Genomic DNA, 23,405 nt, shown 5'->3' on the forward strand with positions numbered 1-23,405 from the left:
AGCAAAATCTGAGGACGGTGCAGCAACCAAATGGGGAGGAAAATATATGTGGGAGTGGAGGAAATGCCCTTTTCTGATGTATAAAACCTAGTGAAAAATAACCAGGCCTGCTTCAAATGCCATTGCTAATCTCGGGGACAGATGGTAACATTTAGGACCATATGTAGAAAGTGCAGAAGATCAGGATTTCCTGTAGGGACAGTTTGCTAAGCTCAAATCTAGCCAGGAGGAATCTGGCAATCAGTCTCCAGCCAAATCCAGCATTTTGGCAACTCTTATTTAGGGGCATAGAAAGAAGATGCCCAGCTGAATTGTATGTTTCTTTTAATAAAACTACAAAATGAGACTGTCTGAGAGTGCAAGGGATGAGAAAGAGGATTTTTCTTTTTTATGTTTGTATTTTTTTCACGCTAATATTCTACATGTAGAATCTACGTGTATGAGTCTGCTGATCTTTACAAGCACTGTTAGAGAAAAAGAAGCAGTTCCATGTATCTGCTATAAGATAATGTGAATCGCTTATGAATTCCAATATAATAAGTGGGATAGAAGTCTTCTAATAATGAATGAATGAATGAATGAATGAATGAATGAATACAATAAGTGTCTTGTGGTGAGACGGAAATGTTCAAGAGACAAGACTGGTTTTTATCTTTGTGCTTACTATTAGGACTACAGAGCACAGCAGGCTGATGGGTATGTCAGATCCCATGAATGAATTCTACATTTTCAGCTGTCCCAAAAAGGTGGGATGGGGGACAGTCCCATTGCACTGGAAGCATCCTTTGCATTGCCTGTTGTGGCTGTCTCCTATCCTCCATGAAGATAGAGGGTTCAAAGAATGAACTGTTCAGTGGCTGACCCTGTTTCTTGAATATACTCCTGTGCAGAACCGAATAGAGCCCTCTCAGTCTGCTTCCCTCCATCAAAGCCCTCTAGCCAGAGAATTCTGTAACAGTTTGAGGACCCAGCCATAGGTCCAGCTGCAAATAGCATTACCTGTATCTGAATCCTGTTCCAGCTGCTGAGCAATGGATCTGCTGTGGCAGCAGTACCTAAGCATCAGCATGAGTGCAGAGTGCTGTTGGCTGGGATTTCCAGACACCTTAACATTTGGAGCAAAAGGAGAAAACAATGGTTTGGATTTCTTACTTAGTTTAAAAGGATGCCCCACCTGCCTTTAAAATTAATTCCTAAATTGGTGCATGTACATTTTGCCAGTTTCTGGTTCACTTATTTTTGTTTCACTGGTGTTCATTGCACACATGCATTGGAAACCAGCATAGAAAGGAATTCTCATGCTATCCCACAGTCATAAGATTCTTTTTTGTGTGGTGTTTTCAGGAATGAACATATGCACTTGTGTACATTGATAACCAAAAAGGGAGAAATTGAGCAAAATGCATAGGTGCAGTGGTCTAAACAAAGTCCAAAAATAAAAAGAAAACAGGTATGTAATGTATTGCTGCTGCTCTGCAATCAAGATCAGGTCATTCAGATTCCCCAAATTTAGGGGAAAATGTGGATACTGAGATACCTGTAAGCATCCTTACAGAAAATGTATAGAATATTCCATGATTAAAACCTGTGAGAATTTATGGGATTTCCATAGTAGACAGGGCATAAAGCATCTAGCTTTATGAAGTAGCAGTAAGAAGGGACATAACATATGTCCACAGTGAGAGAGCATCTGAAGTGGAGAGGTCCTTGATAAAAGTGGTTCTGGACAGATGCAATTGGAAATGACTTTTTAAAGGACCATATGCATTCCTATTTTATGCTCTAAACCATCACTAAATGAGGGCTGGAAAGAAAATCCTCCAAACAGCAATTCAGTCATTACGTGGGAGGACTGAGAAGATGGTACTTACTTTTGAAGGAAATAGTCTTGGCCACTGCTGGAGTCAAAACCTGGCTACCTGGACAGTTGGCTTTGTTTTGCTAATTTCCCATGACCTTGAGCTCCCTGTTTCAGGTACTGGAGCAGGTTTGGTCCTGTACAGGGCCTTTCCTGATCTCACTGCATTGTCAAAGGGCTCTAGGATATGTCTGCTCCATAATTCTCTGGATCTGACGCTAATTATGTTTTTCCACCCTCAGGTACAGGCAAATGTGGAGAAGTCATTGACCCTCTTTGGGCAGCTCTTGAACAAAAAGCACTTCCTGCTGACCTTCATTCGCACCCTGGAAGCACAGCGCAGCTTTTCCATGAGGGACCGGGGCAATGTGGCCTCTTTAATCATGACAGCCCTGCAAGGTGAAATGGAGTATGCCACCGGAGTGCTCAAGCAGCTTCTCTCAGACCTGATTGAAAAGAACTTGGAGAGTAAGAACCACCCAAAACTGCTCTTGAGGCGGTGAGTATTTGCCTAAGAACCTGTTAAAGCACTCATGTGAGTTTTTGCAGAAGGCAGCTTTGGTATTTGGTAAGTGGGGGGTGGAAATGTGCATGACTCATACCTCCCCTCTTCAGATTTCTAGTATAATGTCTGATGTAGGAAGAAGTGCACTTCCAAGCCACTGTAAGGTGTGTTGGCAGGACTGCCAGCTATTGGTATTTTATATTTTTTCGACACCTAAGATTACTCCTGTGTCACGCAGAAAAGAAATCATCATCATTTGCTGCAGAGTTGCTGTGTAGCAAATTAAAGGTGTTTAGTGGATGCAGGAAGATGAGCACCTTCCCTACATTAAGGAGGTTGCCAATAATTTGAGCCGGTGCTAAGGTAGCTGGGACCTTGCTCTATAAATAGGTCTTAGCATATTCTGGGATTGTGATCAGACCTCTTGAAAGCAAAAAAACCATTGTTATTGGATGAAAATTTACCATCCGCAGACTTTTTGCATTCTTTCTTTTTTTTTTTTTTTAAGTTTCTGGCCTTTAAGATTCCAAAGATGGACATAAAATTTTGTGGGCAACAAACACATGGTAAATTCTTAGAAGCCAGAGATGGGTCCCTGGCTTAAAATGTTTCCTGTGCCCATCTGTCTTGTGAGTCAGATATCAATTCATGGGGGAATGCCCACTGCCTTAGAATCAGATAGATATTAGGAAGAAGTTGTTTGTTTCAGAACTCCGTCAATATCACATGTCTGTCCTTAAGCCTGAGAACAGTCACTCTGTGTGTGCTGGCATCACTTTTAAATCTATGAATGCTAGAAATGGCAGCTGCTCGGTTAGTAAAAACTGCTTATCATTGAGATTTGAATGTAGATTTATGCCAGCATGTACCATTTCTAACTACAGCCACATTACTTTCAGTATCTTTGCATGGCTGCTGGTAGCAGCCAGTTGTTGCCAGCATTCTTGATGACTACCAGCAGTCTGTCTCAGTAACACTGTATCTTTACAGGCCTTTTAGATGCTCCTCACTAGGACCAGCATTGTTAATGGCAAACTCTTCCATCCCATACACAAAACAACTATGTGCCATCTCCTGTTGCCCCTTAAACAGTCTTTGTATCTGATGCTTTGGGTTGGTTGGCTGATATCAGGAACTCTGACGAAGCAGGCCATTATCCTTCCACTGCTCCAAGAAGAGGGACACATCCTCTTTCTGCACACTTCATGCATCAGGCTTTTCCTTCCCATCTCACGCTTTTCCAGTTGTTTCTTGAAGATTAATCCATGCAGGTGATTGTTGGGGTGGCATAACCTAAAAGCTGAGCAGATTTTCTTGAGCAAAGTATCTCAACACAGGTGGGGGAAGAGTGTGAGCCAGGGTTCCAGCTCCTCTATGCATCTGCTCTGTGCCATCAATTTTTAAATGGTAGCTAGATAAGTCTCCTGTATCGCAAGCCAATGAATATTGAAAGATGCTGAACAAGAACTATTATTGAACACACACTGCCTTATCTGTCGTTGTGCCTTTTCTGCTTTGTCCTATAGCAATCCAGTCCTTCTGAAGTTACCCTGAATTCAATAAAAGTTAATGTTTACGATCTAAACACATTACTCAGATATATTTAAGCTCTCTTTTTAGATCCTAGGTCATTTCATTTATTACATTTCTATATTGCCCAATGGCCAAAGCTCTCTGGGCAGTTTACGAAGATTAAAAACATTAACTATTGCACATAATATAAAAACCATTGACATACAAACATATAAATAGACCACACGCACGCACGCACGCACGCACACACACACATCCCTAAACAGCTTTTGGAACATTGTGGAGCCAAAGACACAGAGCAAAAGCTCCAAACAGAATGAATCTATAATAAAAAGGAGAGTGAATCAGCCTAGGCGTAGGGCCATGCCACACTTTACACAGTGTTGTATTGCTGTGCTTATACTGGTATTTGCAGTCAACTCTGTAATGTATGAAGGGAAGATGCATGTCTATAAGCATGCAGTGGAAATATGCCAGGCTGGGACATAGCCAGTTGTACCCTCTCAGCATGTGTCCACTGCATATCCCTCATTATGTATGATTTTCCTCCTTATGTGTCACATCTTCACAACAGCAAAGACTGGCAGACCTGTGGCAAATAGAACTGCCGCATACCGTGTAAAGCAACCCTTAGAGCAGGGGTGGGCAGAAGGTAGATCTCCAGATGTCTTGGACTTCAAGTCTCAGAAGTGCCTGCCAACATTGCCTATGGTCAGAATGCTGTTATCCCTGTTAACTGAATGAGGCAGCCATCTGAGGTTGCCGATTCAAGAAAATACACATTTTTTCAGCCACTATATTATTTTAGGGGTTATGGCGCAGGGGAGATACACCAAAAGGGGAAAATATACTAGCTGGTTGGCATACCTAGAGGAAATCTTCCTCTGGATCTTGGGAGCATTTCACATACTGCTGGTTACAGATTCTTGTTTGCTATTCAGTTTACATTCAAGAGGGACCCCCAATCAATGCTGTCTCCCTGACAAGGATATAAATAATCCACTTGCTTAAGACTTTAGCTGTACACTGAAAAGATGTACATCAGCAAAATATAATGAGTGACATAGCCCTTATTTTTAATCTAAGGCCTGGGGAAAGTAACCTGGTGCCCTCCAGATTTGTGGGACTACAACTTCCCCAAACCCCTGACAATTGGCCATGCTGTCTGGGGACTATAGGAGTTGTAGTCCAAAACTTCTGGAGATGGCCAGAGATAGTGAAAACAATCTGGAAATCAAGACTGCAGGATAACAGAGAGGAGTACAGGCAGTTTTAGGGAGGGTATAACTTTAATGTATCTTGGTTTAGAGAGCACTGGCTTAGGCCTAGGCCTAGGCCTGGGATTAATGTTTTACTCTTGTCCAGTTGTTCCAAAGTTTATTTCTCAGTTTTCTCCAGCTATGCACATAAAGGAAAGTTGGATTCTAGAGCTTTCCTCCTCCTTGCTTTTCCTGTTACCCTTCTTGTAGGTCAAATTATGTCTTAACATCAAGCCTATTAGGCTTAACATTACTCTATTGGGTGAAATCTGTTATTTATATATTGTAGAATGTAATCCCCTGTGGCATCTGGATATGTAATAGATAAATTCAAATATCACTGTGCAGCCAGAGAGTAAAGCACTCAGAGATATGGCAGAACCTGCCTTGAGAACTATTGCATTTACTCTGAACCAAGTGGATCCTAAAATACAGCTTAGAAATTGGAGTTACATATAAAACTATCCAGTCTAGTTAAGCTTGCCCCTTTTATTTATTTAAGGGAGGGGGCACATTTCCCCCTTGCTCTTCCATGTCCTCATCATACCCAACATAGCCCTGTCATGCTGAATGCAGGCTAACATTCTTTACCTTATAACCAGGCTGGAAGACAGAAGGAGGGGCATGGATTTATTTATTGCAGATATTTAATATCCCAGTATTTAGATATAGCGTCTCAGAGTGCCAAACATAAGTTTAAAATAGCAAACTAACAATAATGCAATGATCAGCTTAAATAAAAATACAGCAGAAAACCAGATTAAAAGAATGAGAAAAGACTTCAAAATCTAAAAGGCTGGGGTGGATAAAAAGGTCTTCACTTTGCATCAAAAAGACATCAGGGTTAGGGTCAGTCAAGCCCACCCTGGGGAGAACATTCCGGAGTTGGGGCACCACAACTGAAAAGGTCCTCCTGTCCCAGGGTCACCAACTGCCTCCCTCCAAAGGTGGGTACTGGAAAAAGGGCCTCTGAGGAAATCATAGCAGTTGGTCCCAAGCTATTTTGGACTTTAAGGATTGAAACTAACGACTGGAACAGCCTGGCAGCCAGTGTAGATGTGTTCCATACATTTAGTTCTAGTTGGTACAAAATACGACAGCTAGATAACTAACTGCAGGTTTGGAAACCTGCCACATATTTGGTGTGTTACAGTATTCAAAGCAGTTACCAGAGCACTAATAACTGGTCAGGCTACCTCTCTGCCCAGGAGAAGTCATAGCTGGTGCACCAGCCTTAATTGGTGAAAGGCATTTTATGCCCCCAAAGATAGGGCTAGATCTACTAGCACACCCAGCCTACAAGAGAGAGGGAGAGGGCTGTAGCTCAGCAGTAGAGTATGTACTTTGTATGCAGAAGGTCTCAGGTTCAATCCCTGGTATGCCCTGCAGGGCTAGGGAGAAAATCCTGCCTAAAATCCCGGAGAGCTGCTGTCATTCAGTGATGACAATCTGGGCTAGATGGACCAACAGTCTGATTCACTATAAGGCCACTCCCTATGTTCCTAACCTTGCTCTTCCAGGGGCTGGAACCCCATCCAAAACAGGCCACCTCTTCCTATAAGTGTTCCTTTGGCAATGTCCTATACTGTTGTAGATTTTCTCTGCCCTGTAGCAGCACTAGATATATTACTGAAGGTACTTGTGTTTGGTATAGTGAAACAATTCTTGCCAATCAATTCTTGCCAAAATTCCTTCTGCCCCAATATGGCAATTAGTTTTGTACAAAAAGGGTAATATTCAGTGAAAGTGACAATGTTTTGCTGGTGATTTTTAAGCAGCGTGTGCTTGCTTCAGTGGCATATATACTAAAATTGGAATGATGCAGACAAGATTTGCATGGCCCTTACACAAATTCATTAAGCATTCTATGTTTGGTGTGAGGGTCCATAGCTCAGTGGTCGACCCCATCCTCTGTAGGTTCACTCCCAGTTAGAATCTGAAACAGCAGAGTTGTGCTCTTGAGTGCACTTGCTTGGATGGACCAGTGTCTTGACTCCATACAAAGCAGCTTTATAGGTTTATCAGTTTCAGAACTTAGGCTAGACCTGCACAACTTGTGATCCACCAGCCAAAACCCAGTACATTCCCAGGCAGGTTGCAAAAACAGGAGATTAATTGGCTAATGGACTGAATTTAGCTTGATGGGCCACAAGTTGTGCAGGCCGAGTTTTATAGGCACAAATATTGTGCTTCCTTTTGCAGATGTTAATTTGCTCTTTTTGGAAAGTGAAATGGGGTGGAGGGCTCTCAGTTTAATCAAAGTAGAAGGTGGGAGCAGGCAGGAATTACATTTGAGCAGACTTGATCAACAATAGGCAAGTTGGTCTTTTGCTCAAAACAATCTGCAATAGTTAACTGCTCCCTTCCCGCCCATTTTCCTGATATTTCTTTTATTTCATTGGGACTTCTAGATTTAAAGGGTTGGGATTTTGTTTGTTTTGGTTTCATTATTTTCAATAATCCCCCACCCCGGCTTCCTTATAGCAATGAGTAGGCTATAATTTGAGGTCATTAGCGTTGCTTGTGCTTCTGTGCCTTTATGATCATTTGTTTATTATTTATTACCATTTATATTCCATCTTTCAGGACACAAGTCCTTCCAAGGCAACTTAAAATTAACACAAAGGTCGATTAATAGAATAATTAAAAAAAAAATTCCCATTTATAAAGATCCTTCCTATAGGGCAGTTAGTGGTGAAGGCCCGGAGGGGTGGGGTGGAGTGGGGTGGTGGAGAAGGGAAAGTGCAGCTGGAGCAGGCGCCTGTGATTTTCGTCTGAATATGAAATAGCTAATCTGATGATTAATAGATGGAGCAGTCAAAAATGCATAAATAAAGAATTTCAATCAGAGCCACCTGCGTTTTTCCTCCATTTTAAGGAAGAAATGTGCATCGTTTTAAATATTTGATAAATAAGTTAAGGCAAATCTTAATTTTTGTAACAGAGAGACATTGATGTATAGAAGCTAGTATGTATTGAAGGTAATTGATGCAGACTTTCTTGCTACAGCCCAGAGCCCAGTCCCTCCATACCAGTGTACTTTGGTGATCCAAGACCTGAGCAACCATCAGCAGCTTTCTATTTTAGAGAGCTCTGGTCCTTCTTCTTCTGGTACTAGATGTCTCCTGTCTAGAAGGACAGCAGCTTCTAATGGCATCTTTGTGATATTAGCAGATGTGTTTAGACAAACTGCTTGAAACCCCCTCCCCGCTGCCTCTCAGCATCTGCTGTGCCTTGTGCTCCAGACTGGAACCCATGCTCCCTAGATGGCAGTGTATTCAGTCATGGGCAAAAAGAGACACAGTGATCATAGAATGGGAACATATATAATGGAAATGCAAGGAGGCTCACCTACAATTCAGTGCAATTAGTAAGCATCCAAAGAGTAACAGAAACAGTATCTATGACTATAGTGTAGTCTTAATAAAATCCAAATATTGTCAGTGTGCTTACAGTAGCACCTCACTGAGAGGCTGGCATGACAACCTGTTTCCTTACGAAATGAGGATCCACAGTTACATGTTCTGATATACTGACATATTAATAATTCACTTTTTGTTATGTTCAAAGACTGCTCTGACTTGCGTGAAAACATAGGGAAGTAGGCATACCCCAGAATCATATGAGTTTCATTTTCCATTGTATGTCAGTATATCAATATATGCTACTGTGGATACTGATGAAGTCACAACATTGATTTGTTTGATTTAGTTCAACACTCAGACGGAAAAATCCTCCTTTTTCTTAGCATAGCTGTGTCCAGTCAAGTGTGGAGTTCTGGTGCATAGAAATGCTAATTGGGAAACGAGTGCCACAAAATCAAGCCTGCCGCATTAGTTCACATCCTGATAAAATCTGGGCTCTCTTTGTCCTGCCATGCTCCCTTCTCACAATATCAAAGAAGAGGAGGAAGCCATTTATTGATCACACTCTCACATGCAGGGGAATTTATGTGAATTGTTCTCTCTCTCTCTCTCTCTCTCTCTCTCTCATTCACTCTCTCTCTGCGATAGGGTAATGCAGAGGTGGGCAACTGGTGGCCTGCCAGATGTTTTGGCCTACAACTTCCATCCGCCCTAGCCAGCATAGCCAATGGTGAAGGATCATGGGAGTTGTACGCCAAAACATCTGGAGGGCCACAAGTTGCCTACCCCTGATGGAACAGGAGCCCATGACAATGCTATGGATGGGGCGAGCACTTGAATTGGGTAGGTGGGCTTGGAAATGGGAAGCCCCCACTTTGCTAAAAGAAATAAATAAATTGCAACACATTCATTACATGTTAATCCAGACCCATGCCAGTCTGATCTCTGAAACTGGTTGCAAATTTAGAGAACCTACCCACACCTTACCCCCCTCCCCCTGGAAGCAAAGAATAAACAAAACAAAATCTCAAAACTTAACATTGCTGGGGGGAAGTGGGAAGGGAGAACTAGTGGCAGGAGGGTCCCCAGCATACAATCACATCAACCCAACTCACTCCCAGACCAGGCAAGCCAGCTCCGGAGGCTGAAATAACACTTCAGAGCATGCTTTGAAGCACCTTTTCAGCTTCTGGGGTCTGCTGAGCCAACTAGCCAACCTGCCTGCCTACATAGGGTAGTGAATTGGGTTCCTTTGAACCACCAGTTACCCCCTCTCCCCTTTCGCAAAGGCACGGTGTTATTTTTTGCTTTTGCAGAGGGGAGGAACTGGAAGGGGAGGGGTGACTACCAGCTGGGTTTTGCAATCATTGCTTGTGAGCACTCTCTCTCTCACACACAGACCTTTGGAAGTTCTTTGTGGACTCACAAGGAATGATTGCAAAATTCAGATCATATATTGAGATGAATATGGGGGATGTTCACCCATCCCTGATTACAGTTTCATGCTTTTCCTTTGGCTGTGTTACATTCTGGGAGGGAGGTTCCGATCTGAATACTCTATGAAGCTCTTGGTGGCCACTGTATATTCCACAGAATCATACGTAATGTTCTGAGTAACTCCTGCCTTGTTATAGTATTAACATTAACAACATGATAAATTATTTATGGTTATTGCAGAGTACTTCCCAGCTGGGATAATTTACTGATATATGGAAGAATTTTGAATTTGTTCAGAGTTTGCTTGCATTCCCCAGTGACTGCCCTACTAAAAATGTTAACTAGCAAGAATTTAGAGGGAAGTCTTGTAAATTCCACTTACTTCATGAAAATACAGATTCCTGAACTCATTAGAATTGGAGAGCAGAGATGAAGGAAGCAATCACCTTTCCATGTGCCAAAAGGATGTTCTGTGGAGCCCTCTCAGGTACCCCTAAATCACCCTAGAGATTTGCTGATGGAGATTGGATTAACTTTGTTTCTTTAACTATGTTCTTATAGCTGTGGCCTGCAGGAGACCAGGTTTAACTCTAATGATCTCTGTGGGAGCAAAGTGGGATTGGCTGTTGCCAAGACTATCTTTAGATTTTGTCATGGCAACCCCAGTATTCTGGCTACTTTTCCTCTTTGCTTTGAGGTTCCTGCCTTTCAAGGTTTGACCTTTAAAGCCTTTAAGAGAGAGAGCAGAAAGATCTGAGACTTCGAGAGAAGATCAGAGGACTCTAATTTTTGCTATCATCACATTTTACTCTCTACCTCCCCTGCAGGACGGAGTCAGTGGCTGAAAAGATGCTAACAAACTGGTTCACATTCCTTCTGTACAAGTTCTTAAAGGTAAGAGCTGAACATCTTGTTAACCACATTGAATGGTGTTGGTGAAAAGATCTGGGCTTCTGATTTGTCAGAACCATTTATCTATTGGGAGTGAACAGTGAGCTGGCTAGAGTGCTACCCTGGGAATCAGGAAGCTGGTTCTGCATTGGGTAGAGTTAATTGCAAACGCAAGGTAACAATTTTGACCAGTTTTCCATTCTTCCTGTAAAGACTTTTGCTATCCTTGATGGAAGGTGTTACAAACATGATCCTTAATTATCACCAGGAATACCCAGAGAACTCGTGAGATTTAGGACCTCTGCTGCTACCTCACCCTTCTTTTCCCCTTCATGATCAGTTTGGTGCAGAGATGGGTGGTTGTTGCTTTTTAAGACCCACCCTTTGTTAGGGGCTGATTGAAACACTGGGTTAGGGACGGGCCAGGGAAGGAACTGCTGCAAGATTATTGAGCAGAATAGGCCATTGAACCATGTCAAGAAGCTCCAGGGAAGAGAACCTTACAGGGAAGAGACAGGCAATCCTCATTGTGCAGCCAGAGTTGCTGTGGAACTCGTTGCCTAGAATCTTGGTAGCATTGTGTTAAGTTGATGCAAAGTGTTTTTCTGTTATAGCTGGGCACTAGGTGCCTCATTAGTATGTAGTACATTTTTTCCATTGGTCTTGTCTGCCTAGTGAAATCAGTAGGCATGAACAGGGTTCAGGTGCTTTCTGTGGGGGTAAGAGCCTGCAGGCACTGCCTTGCCTCAAGCCATGAGCTGTTGCACCACTGATGAACGATGGCTGCAGTTTCCTGGCACAGCTGTAGCCTGTGTGTCAAAGGAGCTGAAGTTTTGCTGCATATTCCAGAAGGAAACCTGGGTTAATGGCAGTTATAGAGAGAGGCCTGTTTGTCAGTCAAAAGTGATGCCTCACTAGGATCTTGCCAGGCTTTTACTCAGCGAGTCATTGTGGCACAGAGCTGTTTTTCATGGGATACCATCCCTCATTAAGATAAAGAAAAGCCTGAATCTTTTCCAAGCAAGCTGGAAGCTATGCAGGCTGCAAATGATTGCCACTGAGAGGTGATTTATGGTATCGCTTACATGCAGTTCGTTCGTTGCCTTCGTCTAGGGATGGCCTGTATCCATAAAAGTATATCACCACTGTAGAGCGTATATCACTTTGCAAAGATGTGTGAAGAACAGTGCTTTGCTGCTGCTTAAACATTTTTTAAGCCTAGCGTTATAACTAGTATATTCTTTTCAGTGTGCTCTCTAGCACCATTGTTTTAAGTGAGTCCTGTGTACCACAAGGTTTGCTTACTTCTGGCCATAGCTGTTGCATTATCTTGGGATTTCACAGGGACCAGGTGGGAGAACGGATTGGGAGAATCATGGTGGTGAGCCCATGGAAGAGGAAAGTTTATTGGAAGAAAGGCTGGAAACGTAGAAAAAGTGAAGGAGCTAATTTGTACTATGCTTCTGCTGCAAACTCTCAGGTGTAGAGACTGCCTAAAGCTTAAAATGGGCTTTAGCTCCTTTCTCACTCTCCCTACTGAAGGATAGGGAGAGGCATTTCTTGCTCTTCTGCAACAGCCTCCAAGTTCTGCAGCTGCCAAACCGTAGAGTCCAGATATGGCCATGGCTAGCAGTTCTTCCTAGGCAGGTTTTAAGCACAGGATTCAGGCAAAGTCATTCACAGATTTGAGAATGTGATACTGTGTGGTCTGGTAATATGCCTAAAGCTGTGCGTGGGAGGCATCAGGAGCCAGTCTATTTAAAAAAATCTCTTTCAAAAATATCCCTATGCACTCTGCTCCTGAAATAGACACATTGCATTCCAGGCTGGATAAAGGAAGAGATGACTTAATGCTGTTAGAATTTGGCAGTGCCAGTTGTTACCATCCAAATAAAAAGTATTGGCTACATCCATTCTTCTGGAGTGGGACCCATGTGTGGGATGTGTATATCTGCAGCACTGATACCACACCCAACGGGATGCTTCCCCTGGTACTAAGAGCCAGATCAGAAGTATGTTTACCACAGGCAGACTGATGCTTGCCACAGTGAACACTGCAAAATAGAGATGGGCAGCATTGTGGCCCTCCAAATGTCGTTGGATTGCAACTCCCATCATCCCATAGCATTGGCTATGCTGGCTAGGGCTGATGGGAGTTGCATTCCAACAACACCCATAGGGACACACATTGCCCACCCCTGCTGTAAAATGTGAAATGTGTAAGTACATGACTGTAAATGGGTAGGGGATACCATGTCTTTGGGACAAGGAGCCACTGGCTGAGAATCAGCCCTAAGGGGTGCCTTGAGGAGGGGCAGGTTCTCAACTGTCCTGGGATATCCCTCTCATGCATCTTTCTCCTTTTCTCACCCCCACCTCTCTAGAAGGAAAAAGTTATCTAAAGACATCCACTCTGCAAGAACGTTTGCCATGCAGGTGGCCCTTAGTGAGTCTGCAGGTACTGAGATCTAATTCTCCCCCCCCCCTTATGCACACATGCACACACAGACCCCTGTAGCTAGAGTGGTTCTTTGTGCTGAAGTTTCAGAGCTGTATGGCCCCTATCTGCATTTGACCACTGATCTCCCCCACAACAGATGCTCTGTGTTCACATGCTGCTGCCCATAAGCTGCCTAGTGGGGGCAGCATTATCACAGCACTGACCAGAGAAAGGTATCATTTGGACGTGCCCAAGGCACCAAATCCCAAGTCACCCTATTAAGTCACGTGGCAGCGCTGCAGCTAGGCTGTGTTGTAATTCTGATAACATGTAAAAAGGAGTAGGAAGGAAACCTTTTAACTGGATTTTATTTTGCTCAGAGTAGCAATATGCCAGGTAATTTTAAAAAATGCAGCAGACCAGACTGATCAAAAACTGGCCAGATGGCAGGTTTGGTGTGAGGATCTGAGAGACAGAGAGAGTTACTGCGCTCTGTCCACAGAGCAGTAAGGGAACATTCCGTATGGTTGTGCTGCTGCAATATAAATCTGTAGCTTAGTTCATTGTTCAAACTTTGTTTTTAGACCTCGTCAGCCATTACATCTTGTGAGATATCCTTTGTGCCAAATGTATCTTGGTCAAAGGCACCCACCTTGACCTCGCTGTATGCTCCAGTCCCTCCATACAAAAGAGCAGTAAGGTTTGTAATGAACAGTGGGAGGAAACTCCCAAAGACTGATGCCTAGAAGATCTGGGGAAGAGATCCCTAAAACAGCGCTGGGGGCCATTATGGGGCAGTGATTAGACAGGAATAGCCAACAATGTGATGTGGCTGCAAAAAAGGCAAATGCTCTTTTGGGCTGCATTCATAGAAGCATAGTTTCCAAATCCCGGGAAGTACTAGTTCCCCTCTACTCAGCACTGGTTAGGCCTCATCTGGAGTACTGTGTCCAGTTCTGGGCACCACGCTTGAAGAAGGATGCAGACAAGCTGGAGAGTGTTCAGAGGAGGGCAACAAAGATGATCAGGGGACTGAAAACAAAGCCCTATGAAGGGAGACTGAAAGAACTGGGCATGTTTAGCCTTGAGAAAGGAAGACTGAGGGGAGATATGATAGCGCTCTTCAAGTACTTGAAAGGTTGTCACAGAGAGGAAGGCCAGGATCTCTTCTCCATCATCCCAGAGTGCAGGACACGGAATAATGGGCTCAAGTTACAAGAAGCCAGGTTCCGGCTGAACATCAGGAAGAACTTCCTGACTGTTAGAGCAATGCAACAATGGAACCAATTCCCTAGGGTGATGGTGGGCTCTCCCACACTGGAGGCATTCAAGATGCGGCTGGACAGCCATCTGTCAGGGATGCTCTGACTTGGATTCCTGCATTGAGCAGGGGGTTGGACTCGATGGCCTTGTAGGCCCCTTCCAACCCTACTATTCTATGATTCTATGAATGTCAGACCTCAAGGTATAAATAATAAGGAGAAGGAAGAGCTGTCCACAGGAATTGGGAACAGATATCTAATCCTAAAATGTGGCAAGGTGTTGGATGAAAAAGTCCAGCCAGTCATTTTCTCTACTATATTAAAGGAGAAAGGGGGCAACTTAATCTTTTCTCATTTATCTGAGTGGCTCCATGGGATAAGGATTGCAGATGTTTGTAAAATGAGCAGAAGTAGTTGAGATGCTTGGAACAGGCTTTGCAGCTAGCAGTTTGCTAGCAGGGAAACATATGTCCCACCACTACCACATTGTAGCAAACCTGCATGCAAATCAGGCAAGTGAACATGCCTGCATTTTCCTGTGCACAGCTGTTAGTGGAGCTTTGGAGGGCCATGGCAGGGGACTGCTCAGGGTTGGGGGGGGGCAGAATTTGTGTCCATGTCCTTGGGGCCAAAGTGCACCGTTGATGAGCAGAGCTAGGGAAAGAAAAAAACGGCAGTGCCTGGTGCTTACTGCCTTCCCTGCAAGGCAGAGTTTCTAGGAGCACCTCTGGCTTGCAACACTGAGTATGCCCTAGATTCGTCTTACATTTATACACCTGCTGGCCGACCCATTTGTCCTCAGAATGGCATGAATTGTTCCCATAGGTGTACTGTATAGGCACACAGGGGATTAGCGAGCCCCTTGTGACAGCTACAACGTAGGCTCTCAAGGCATCTAAAGGGACGGAAGGAAAAGCAACTGTGCCAGTCACCTGAGAGGGAAATTATGTATTGATTGCAACACTGCTGAAGGAGAGGGCCAACATACTCTCCTTCTCCCTCCCCCCTAAGTGTCTGTTGTGGCAAAGGTGGGGACGGGCAGGCCTCATGGAATCAGCAGGCCCTGGCAGCTTTGCTTTTGTTGAGGCCTCAAGCGCCATTCATCAGCCTCCTAATGAGCCATCCCAGGGAATGGGAGAGCGAAACGGATAAAGAGGAGCATTGAAAAATGCACAATATTAGGTGCCTGATGAGCTAAATCTCATCAATAAGACACTGTGAGCGTTAGCTAGTTTGGCTCATGCTGCCCCAGGCCCTCCTCTCCACGTACGCACAGGCGCTCACATGCAAATGCCAATGTTTACACACAGCTCTGCATCCTGCAGCTTCTCTTAATCCTCGTTAAAGCAAAGGCTCTTCTCAAGAACATTTTGTCTCGTAGCCCGTGTGCTTTTGACAGAGCTGGAATCAGTAGCCAAACTGCCTCCCCCATCCCTGTCCAGGTACCAGGATTTGAGAAGTTGTAGACAGAAGCAACCCTGAGAACAGGGCCCTGTGGCAATAGAGCAAAGGCAATGTAGGCATTTACCTACCCAGTGTAAAGAGAAGAGTAGGGCCGCAGCTCCCTAAATTTGTCTGTGAGATCTCAGCCCTGCAGTTTGTAAGGGAGGATCAACGGGTCAGTGTTAAAATATGTCTTGCACGCGGGCGATCCCAGGTTCAATACTTGGCATCTCCAGTTAAAAGGATTTCAGGTAGCAAAGCTAGGAAAGACCTCTGCCTGAGAGCAAGGAAAGCTGCTTTCAGTCAGAAGAGACAATTAGACGGACCAGCAGTTAGACTCCGGATAAGACAGCTTCAGGTAACCTAACTGATCTTTAGTGTTTTAAATCTACAAAGAAAATACAAAGGTCTAATAATCTGTGCAAAGTACTATGGAGAAGAAGAAAGCTGTTGAAATGCTAAGAACTAGAAGAACCATACCTACAGGGTTGGGGGAAGTTATGTCATCCTCATCCACCCCAGCACACTATCAAATTGTGCAGCAAGTTGTCACAGTGGGGTTTTTTTTGGTGTGTGTGTGTGCTCAATTGTTTGCTTTGTATCAGATTCCTTTCTACCAGAAACTGGGCTCAGAGCCAAGAGTTCATTTCTTAAAAGCTTACCCCGTACTGACCATGCAGTCGCTCACAGTCATATGACATAACAGCATCTTTAGTTCTATGTTCTTAAAAGATTGAGCACAGACTTTCAGCGACCCCAGGAAAAGTACTACATCCCTGCACACACCAATTTTTAAAGAGCAGTAGCTTCTATGACATGTGCTGGTAGGTATCTCCCCATTAGCGGTTAAAGTGCAGTTTTCATTTAGCGGAACAGCACATAAGTTCTGCTCCACTACTGTTGAGGAACATGCTGTGTTAACAAAGTTCCTTGCCTAAAGATGCCAAACCAACTTTGCCTGCATGGCTTTATTGCTTTTGTTACTTTTATGTGAAGTTGTTGCCAAATTCTGGGGGATTGCAAAAGGGTGTGTGTGTGTGTGTGTGTGTGTGTGTGTGTGAGAGAGAGAGAGAATTCAGAGGGATGGAAACTCACTGAATTATTCTGCAATTGCTCCATCTGGATTGGCTTGCATTCCCCATCATGCCAGCCCATGACATTAAGCTTGGTATAGCCTGCATAGCAGAGAACAGACCCTCCATACCACCCCTGCAAAATCAGCTTGGGAAGAGAGAGCAAAGCACCTAATCTACACCATGGAGACCACAGCACTAAGGCACAGATTCATTGCACAGTGGTGACAATGAGGGCTCAGGCTCCATGTCTGAAACTCAGAAACCTTTTTTGCCCGGGCAGACACCATTAATGAGCCTAAAGGCAAGCCTAGCATGAGCTGGTGCAGTATAGGACCCAACAAACTCCAATGAGTCCTATGTTCAGCCTATGTACCTTCCATTAGAGAAGGCAAAGTAATTCCATCTTTGTGTGTTTGAAGACTTACAGAAGTGGTCAAGTGCCAAAGCAGGTTATCTGGAGTCGATATGTGATAGTTTTCCTATGAAAAATAAATTGCTGACTAACACATTGACCTGGTTCACACGTAACAAGAAGCCACCATGGGTAAATGTCCCTGTGGGGCTTCTTGATGCGTTGGTGCCGGCAGCCATTTTGAATATTTGAGCCACGGGGGGGGGGGGGGTGCGCGCGCGTGCCGTGGCTTGTCATTACATGTGAACCTGGCAAGGGTGGGTTGTTGGGGTGGTTAATAAGCCATGCAGAATCCATGGGCAGTTTTAGGGTTGCGGGCAGCTTGCTAGCCACCACAGCAACGCACCTTGCCAGGTTTGGACATAATGGCAAATGACAGCATGCCTCTGCCATGGCTCGAATATTCAAAATGGCAGTGGCGGCTGCAACAAGAACCCCCATGGGAAAATTTACCCATGGTAGCTTTTCTTTACAGGTGAACTGGGCCATTATTTGGCATAATATTAAACTACCGAACTCTTTGTTGCCTTTGCTAGGTAGATTCATTCAGTGGCCTATTTTTATATGGGTGTATCATTCTGTTTTTATATCGGTATAGCAATCTGCTTTTTCGCAGATCCATGCCAAATCCTCCCACTTCCCACCACAAACTGATATCGGACCAACTCATTATTATGGAGAGTTCTTCTTCCACTGTTGCATGATGGTGGTGCTTGTCCAAGCGCAACTCTGTATCTGAGAACTGGAAAGCTCAAGAGCAGTTAGCGAGCGTCAAGGAATTAGCTAGTTAATAGTTACCTAAAGTTCTAAAGAACACCAAACCTTCTGCCTGTTGTCCACTGTATGAAGCACAATACCTGTCGAGCTTAAATGGGTTAGTCCTCAGAGGTGATCTTCTAAAAAAGCAATCCCACTACTCTCTCAGCAGCCCTGACGAAAGGTCAGGCACCTCAGCCCCAAAGCAGAGCAGGGCTCTTCAGCCGACAGCAAGTGTTGGAAAACAGCGTGCTGAGAGAACACAACAGACAAACGAGATGTGACCAAGGAGCCATCTTCAATTTATTCTCTGCCTGTGTTGCTTTCTCATGGCTGAATGGTCTGTAGCCAGCTTTTATAAACAATCAAAAACCTCCTTGGAAAAGGCTTTCATTTTTGGCCTCACCTGAAAGCAGGGAGGGGAAGGCTAAAATGGGAGAGTCTTTCCAGGCTGGAGCATAATTGCCATGTGTGCCTGTTAATGTACGGTCATCATTTGGCTTGTGCATGATGAGGAGACAAGACAGTTATTAATAAACAGCATAGCACCCACATTGGTTCTCGTTGGTTCTCTCTCTCTCTCTCTCTCTCTCTCTCTCTCTCTCTCTCTCTCTCTCTCAGACTTAATGAAGCCAAGTTTGCAAATGAAACATAATTTCAAAGACAGGCGTGTTGTCGGAAGGTCTAGGGATGATGTATGCCTGTTCCTCCTCGTTAGCAGCTGTCTCTTTAATTACTGCAGATGCTAACGAGATGCTAACAACATATGGTGACAGAGAGAGCAGGCGCACTTTGCACCAAAGTAGAGTTTGTTGTGATGGTGGCCAGCAGGGAAAGAGGTGGTAGGATTGAGGTCACTTGGGATTTTAGCTCCCGCCTTTCCCATTTTCATCTCCGCTCTAGTTGGGGATAAAGGACTGCGCAAGGTAATACTGCAACATTTGGGGACCAGCTATGGGTTAGCAGCACTATAGGTCTGATCATACACCGTTGAAGTCAACATCGCTCTCCAATGATGACAGTTTTCAGAGTGATGCCTGCCTGGATAATCTTTTTGGTTTCTTTCAGAAATGACATTGACTCTCATCCTATTAGTTTCCATGTCGTCTTCCCTGCTTCTGCATCTCACATACAATCCACTTTTATACTAGACATCTTGGCTGCATAAGATTGCATTCTTTGGGCTGGGATTCTACTGCATCCTCCTTTTCGTTGCTGCTTTATTCTTAAGTTTTTCTTTTAATCTATGCACGTGTGCTTACACATTACTATATCCCCCTTAACTGAAATTTGAGCACTTCTGTTGTTCCAAAAAGTCTGGGCATAGTTGAGATGACAAGTTGGCACAATAATGGCAAGCGTTGATTTGTTTCTTTTATTGGTACAGGGAAACTGAGTACTCAATTATCTATTTGTTCTTTTACATAATGGCAATATTAGGGGACACCTAGAGAAATTAGCAGGCAGTAAATGCAGAGGAAAAACAAGAAACATTTATCTTACACATCTTATGAAAAGCCTGTGATCCTCGTGGCTATGGAATGTTGTAGAATGTAGTAGTATGACTTGATTTTTTTTTATAAAAAGGCCAAGAGAAATTCACAGAGCTAAAATTCAGGCACAGTCTCTAGGTAAAATATTGTGGGTTGCAAATTTATGTCCAGCTTGTCTCTAAACTTTATACTGCTGGAGCTCAGAATGTGAACAATAGAGAATGAATTACTTAGCAGGTGTCTTATAGCCTTTTCTGAAGAAGCAGGTCTTGACCACTGCAAGAGATTGATGTTGGGATACATGGACCAGGGGTAAGAATGAACATGCAGAATTGAATTGGTAACTTGTGGAAAATCACATTCTCAGTCTAGATAACTACTCAAAGACTATTTAATGACGTCACCATGCACTGCGTATTTTGTTCTTCTGCTCAATTGAACCTAGCATTTGAATCAGGTTATAATTATTGACACTGGCAAAATTCCAAATTCATTGATTTTTGAGCCAAATCTGGCATGTTTATAATTCTTGAATGCAGTAGAGGCTGGTGGCTCCGATGTCATTGGGGCAGTGAATCTCCTCCGGGTTTCAGTCAGAACTCTAAAGGAGCTATCTGACTGAAACCCAGAGTGGATTCACCACTCTGACGTCAGAGCCACCAGCCTCCACTGCTTGAATGAGCTCTAGCTTAGATACAACAAACGTTAACATTTTTCATAATCCAGTCCAAGTTAATGTATATTTTCGGCACTTGCATGGTTGAAGGGGAGGTTTTTTTCCTTAGTAAATTTACAATAATACGAGTTGGTCAGAGGGCTTTTTAACCATGTTCTTCTTTCTTTTGAAAGAAATCTTTAAAGCTAAAAGCCTCTCTAAGAGCCTAGGAAGGGCAACTTCTGCTATGCACTTTCAAAATGGGGCCAGAATTGTCACTAGAAATGGCGCTATGTGATCACCCAACATTGTCACCGGGAGCTGTGATGCTCTGAAAGAACCTGGCGATATGTAGAATATTCAGCCCCTGGAAAGAACGAGATGTGATTTTTTCTTAATAAAGAAAATAGTTTAAAATCCCTCAGACTTCCTTACTGTAAATTAAAATTTCTTATTACAGTGAAATCTCATAACAGAGAATTTTGCTTCTGAACTTAAAATGTTGGATTTGTAACCTGGTGAACAAATTGCAAATTATGATGGGCTCAATTTACCCATTACTATAATCCCTGTAGCTCAATGATCTTCAGTGAAGGTCTTGAATTTATCAAGTTCACACATGATTATTTTGCTGCCTTGTTTCTAAAGTACACTTTGTCATTAATAAACAGCACCTTTTCTGAAAGTCCATGTCACTATTTTTTGTTAAAAGCCAGCTGAAACAATTCACTTAAGACTCATTTATTGCGAAATGGGAGATTTTTATGAGAAGGCTAGAATAAATATCCAAAGAGCTGCTGTTTTAGACTAGAGATAATATGAGATACCATATAAAAGCAAATGGAGCAGCTTCCGAAGGCAATATAAAACATAATCGTTGGCCAGATCTTTATCCTATTAAAACAATGGTCACTTCTGTCTGTCTGTTTGAACCATGCTTCCCCCCACCCTCACCCCGCTTTCCAAAACAGGCATTATTATTGTAGCATGGAAATAATGCATAATAAAATCAGCCTCTGATGCAAGTTTGATTCTGAATGGGCATACTCTTCCTTCCTGATTGTTTTGGGTATCACAAGGTTTTTCTAAGTGGACTGTGAGTTATTGTATCTGATGGCCCTCTTCCTTCCTTCCTTCCTTCCTTGCCTTTAGGAGTGTGCAGGTGAACCTCTGTTCATGCTGTACTGTGCTATCAAACAGCAGATGGAAAAGGGACCCATTGATGCCATCACTGGAGAGGCCCGCTACTCCTTAAGTGAAGACAAGCTCATCCGTCAACAAATTGACTACAAAATGCTGGTTAGTGCAAGTAGGAATCTCAACAGGGACCCGTTCTTGCCAGGACCCTGCTACATGGAGATATTTAACAGGGCTGGAAAGAGAGGAGGGAACAGGCATACACCAACACTGGAGAGAGAGCAGGGAAAGGAGTAATATAGCAAGAGAGGTGAGAAAGTTGAGAAAAATTAACGTGCGCTTTAAAAAAAAAATGTTACCAGCTCATAGCACTGATACACTCTGGATCCTCAGAAGTATTTCAAAACAGAGAAATTTTGGCTTTAAAAGACACACACGCGCTCACGCACACACCCCTTTCACTGTTTAACTTTTATGTTCATTCTCTTCATAGTCTGCTGTGTAAAGCCCCCTTCTATGTCCCAGTTCTTAGGATTAACTGCTCAGGAATATGCTAATCTGAGGTTCTTATCAATAGATATTGGTCACAACAAACTAAATGGAAACTCCATGTTCAGAGGTAGCACAGGTACTTCTGATTGCTGGGAGCAACAAAAGGACATGACATCATGCTTTGCCTGTGAACTTTCTACCACATGTGGCTGGCCCTGTTGGGGAGAGAGAGCAAAATCCAACATAAGGCCTCCTTAGAGCAGACCTATTGAAATAAATGGAATTTAGATTAATCATGGCTAACTTAGGTCCCATTAATTTCAGTGGGTTTACTCTAAGTAGGACATATGTTGGATTTTGCCCAGAATACTGGACTAAATGATCTTATCCACCAAGGCAATTCTTATGATCTAGGGTGACAGTGCTTAGAAAGACAGAAGAATTTCCCTTATGAGGAAAGGTTACAATATTTATTTATTTTATTTTATTATTGCATTTATATCCCACCTTTATTCCTCTTGCAAGGAACCCAAGGCGGCTTACATTATCCTCCTCCTCTCCATTTTATCCTCACAACAACAACCCTGTGAGGTAGGTTGGGCTGAGAGTGTGTGACTGGCCCAAAGTCACCCAGTGAGCTTCCATGGCCGAGTGGGGACTAGAACCCGGATCTCCCAGCTCCCAGTCCAACACTCTTGCCACTACACCATACTGGCTCTCTATCTGGGACTGCTTGGTTTAGAAAAAAGGCAAGTAAGGGGAGACATGATAGAGGTGTACAGAATTATGCATGGTGTGGAGAAAGTGAATAGGGAGACATTTTTATCCCTGTCTTATAATACTAGAACTAGGGGTCATCCCATGACGCTGAATGGTGGGAGATTCAGGACAGATGAAAGGATGTACATAACACATAGTTAAACTATGAGACATATTTAAACAAGATGTGGTGATGGCCACCAATTTGGATGGCTTTATAGAGGATTAGGCAAATTCATGGATAAAGCTATAAATGGCTACTAGTCATGGTGACTATATGCAACCTCCAGTATCAGAGGCAAAATGCCTCTGTAGACCAGTTGATGGGAAATGTGAGCAGGAGGGTGCTATTGCACTCATATCCTAACTGTGGGTTTCTCACAGGCTTCTGGTTTGCCACTGTCTGAGCAGAATGCTGGACTAGATGGACCTTTGATCTGATCCAGCAGGGCTCTTCTTCATTCTGGTTTGATTTTTGTTTGTTTGTTTAGAATCTTAGCAGGGTAGATATTATTGGGATGAGAAAGTTTTGCTGAAAAAACGTGTTCCCCAACACTTCCTGCCTAAGGACTGGAGGTGGGATAAAGTTGTTTCCAAGGCAGTTTGATGGCAACTCTTTCTCTCTTTCATTT

At 43.5% G+C, this 23,405-nt stretch overlaps 1 protein-coding gene and 1 pseudogene across 2 annotated transcripts in view; both read left to right on the forward strand.

The window, feature by feature from the left end:
* PLXNA1 (plexin A1) overlaps nucleotides 1-23,405 on the forward strand; it is a 395,495-nt gene that overhangs the window by 341,633 nt on the left and 30,457 nt on the right. For both annotated transcript variants that reach the window (XM_084840187.1, XM_084840188.1), the window contains exons 22-24: nucleotides 2,101-2,357; nucleotides 10,785-10,851; nucleotides 21,538-21,684. In XM_084840187.1, the coding sequence (XP_084696313.1) occupies nucleotides 2,101-2,357; nucleotides 10,785-10,851; nucleotides 21,538-21,684 (471 nt within the window). The remainder of the gene's footprint in view (nucleotides 1-2,100; nucleotides 2,358-10,784; nucleotides 10,852-21,537; nucleotides 21,685-23,405) is intronic.
* On the forward strand, nucleotides 6,937-7,030 carry LOC146354923 (U6 spliceosomal RNA; annotated as a pseudogene).

This window comes from Heloderma suspectum, chromosome 2, assembly GCF_057233095.1.
Source record: "Heloderma suspectum isolate Gila_16-S chromosome 2, 16-S_ref, whole genome shotgun sequence".
Taxonomy (NCBI): Eukaryota; Metazoa; Chordata; class Lepidosauria; order Squamata; family Helodermatidae; genus Heloderma; species Heloderma suspectum.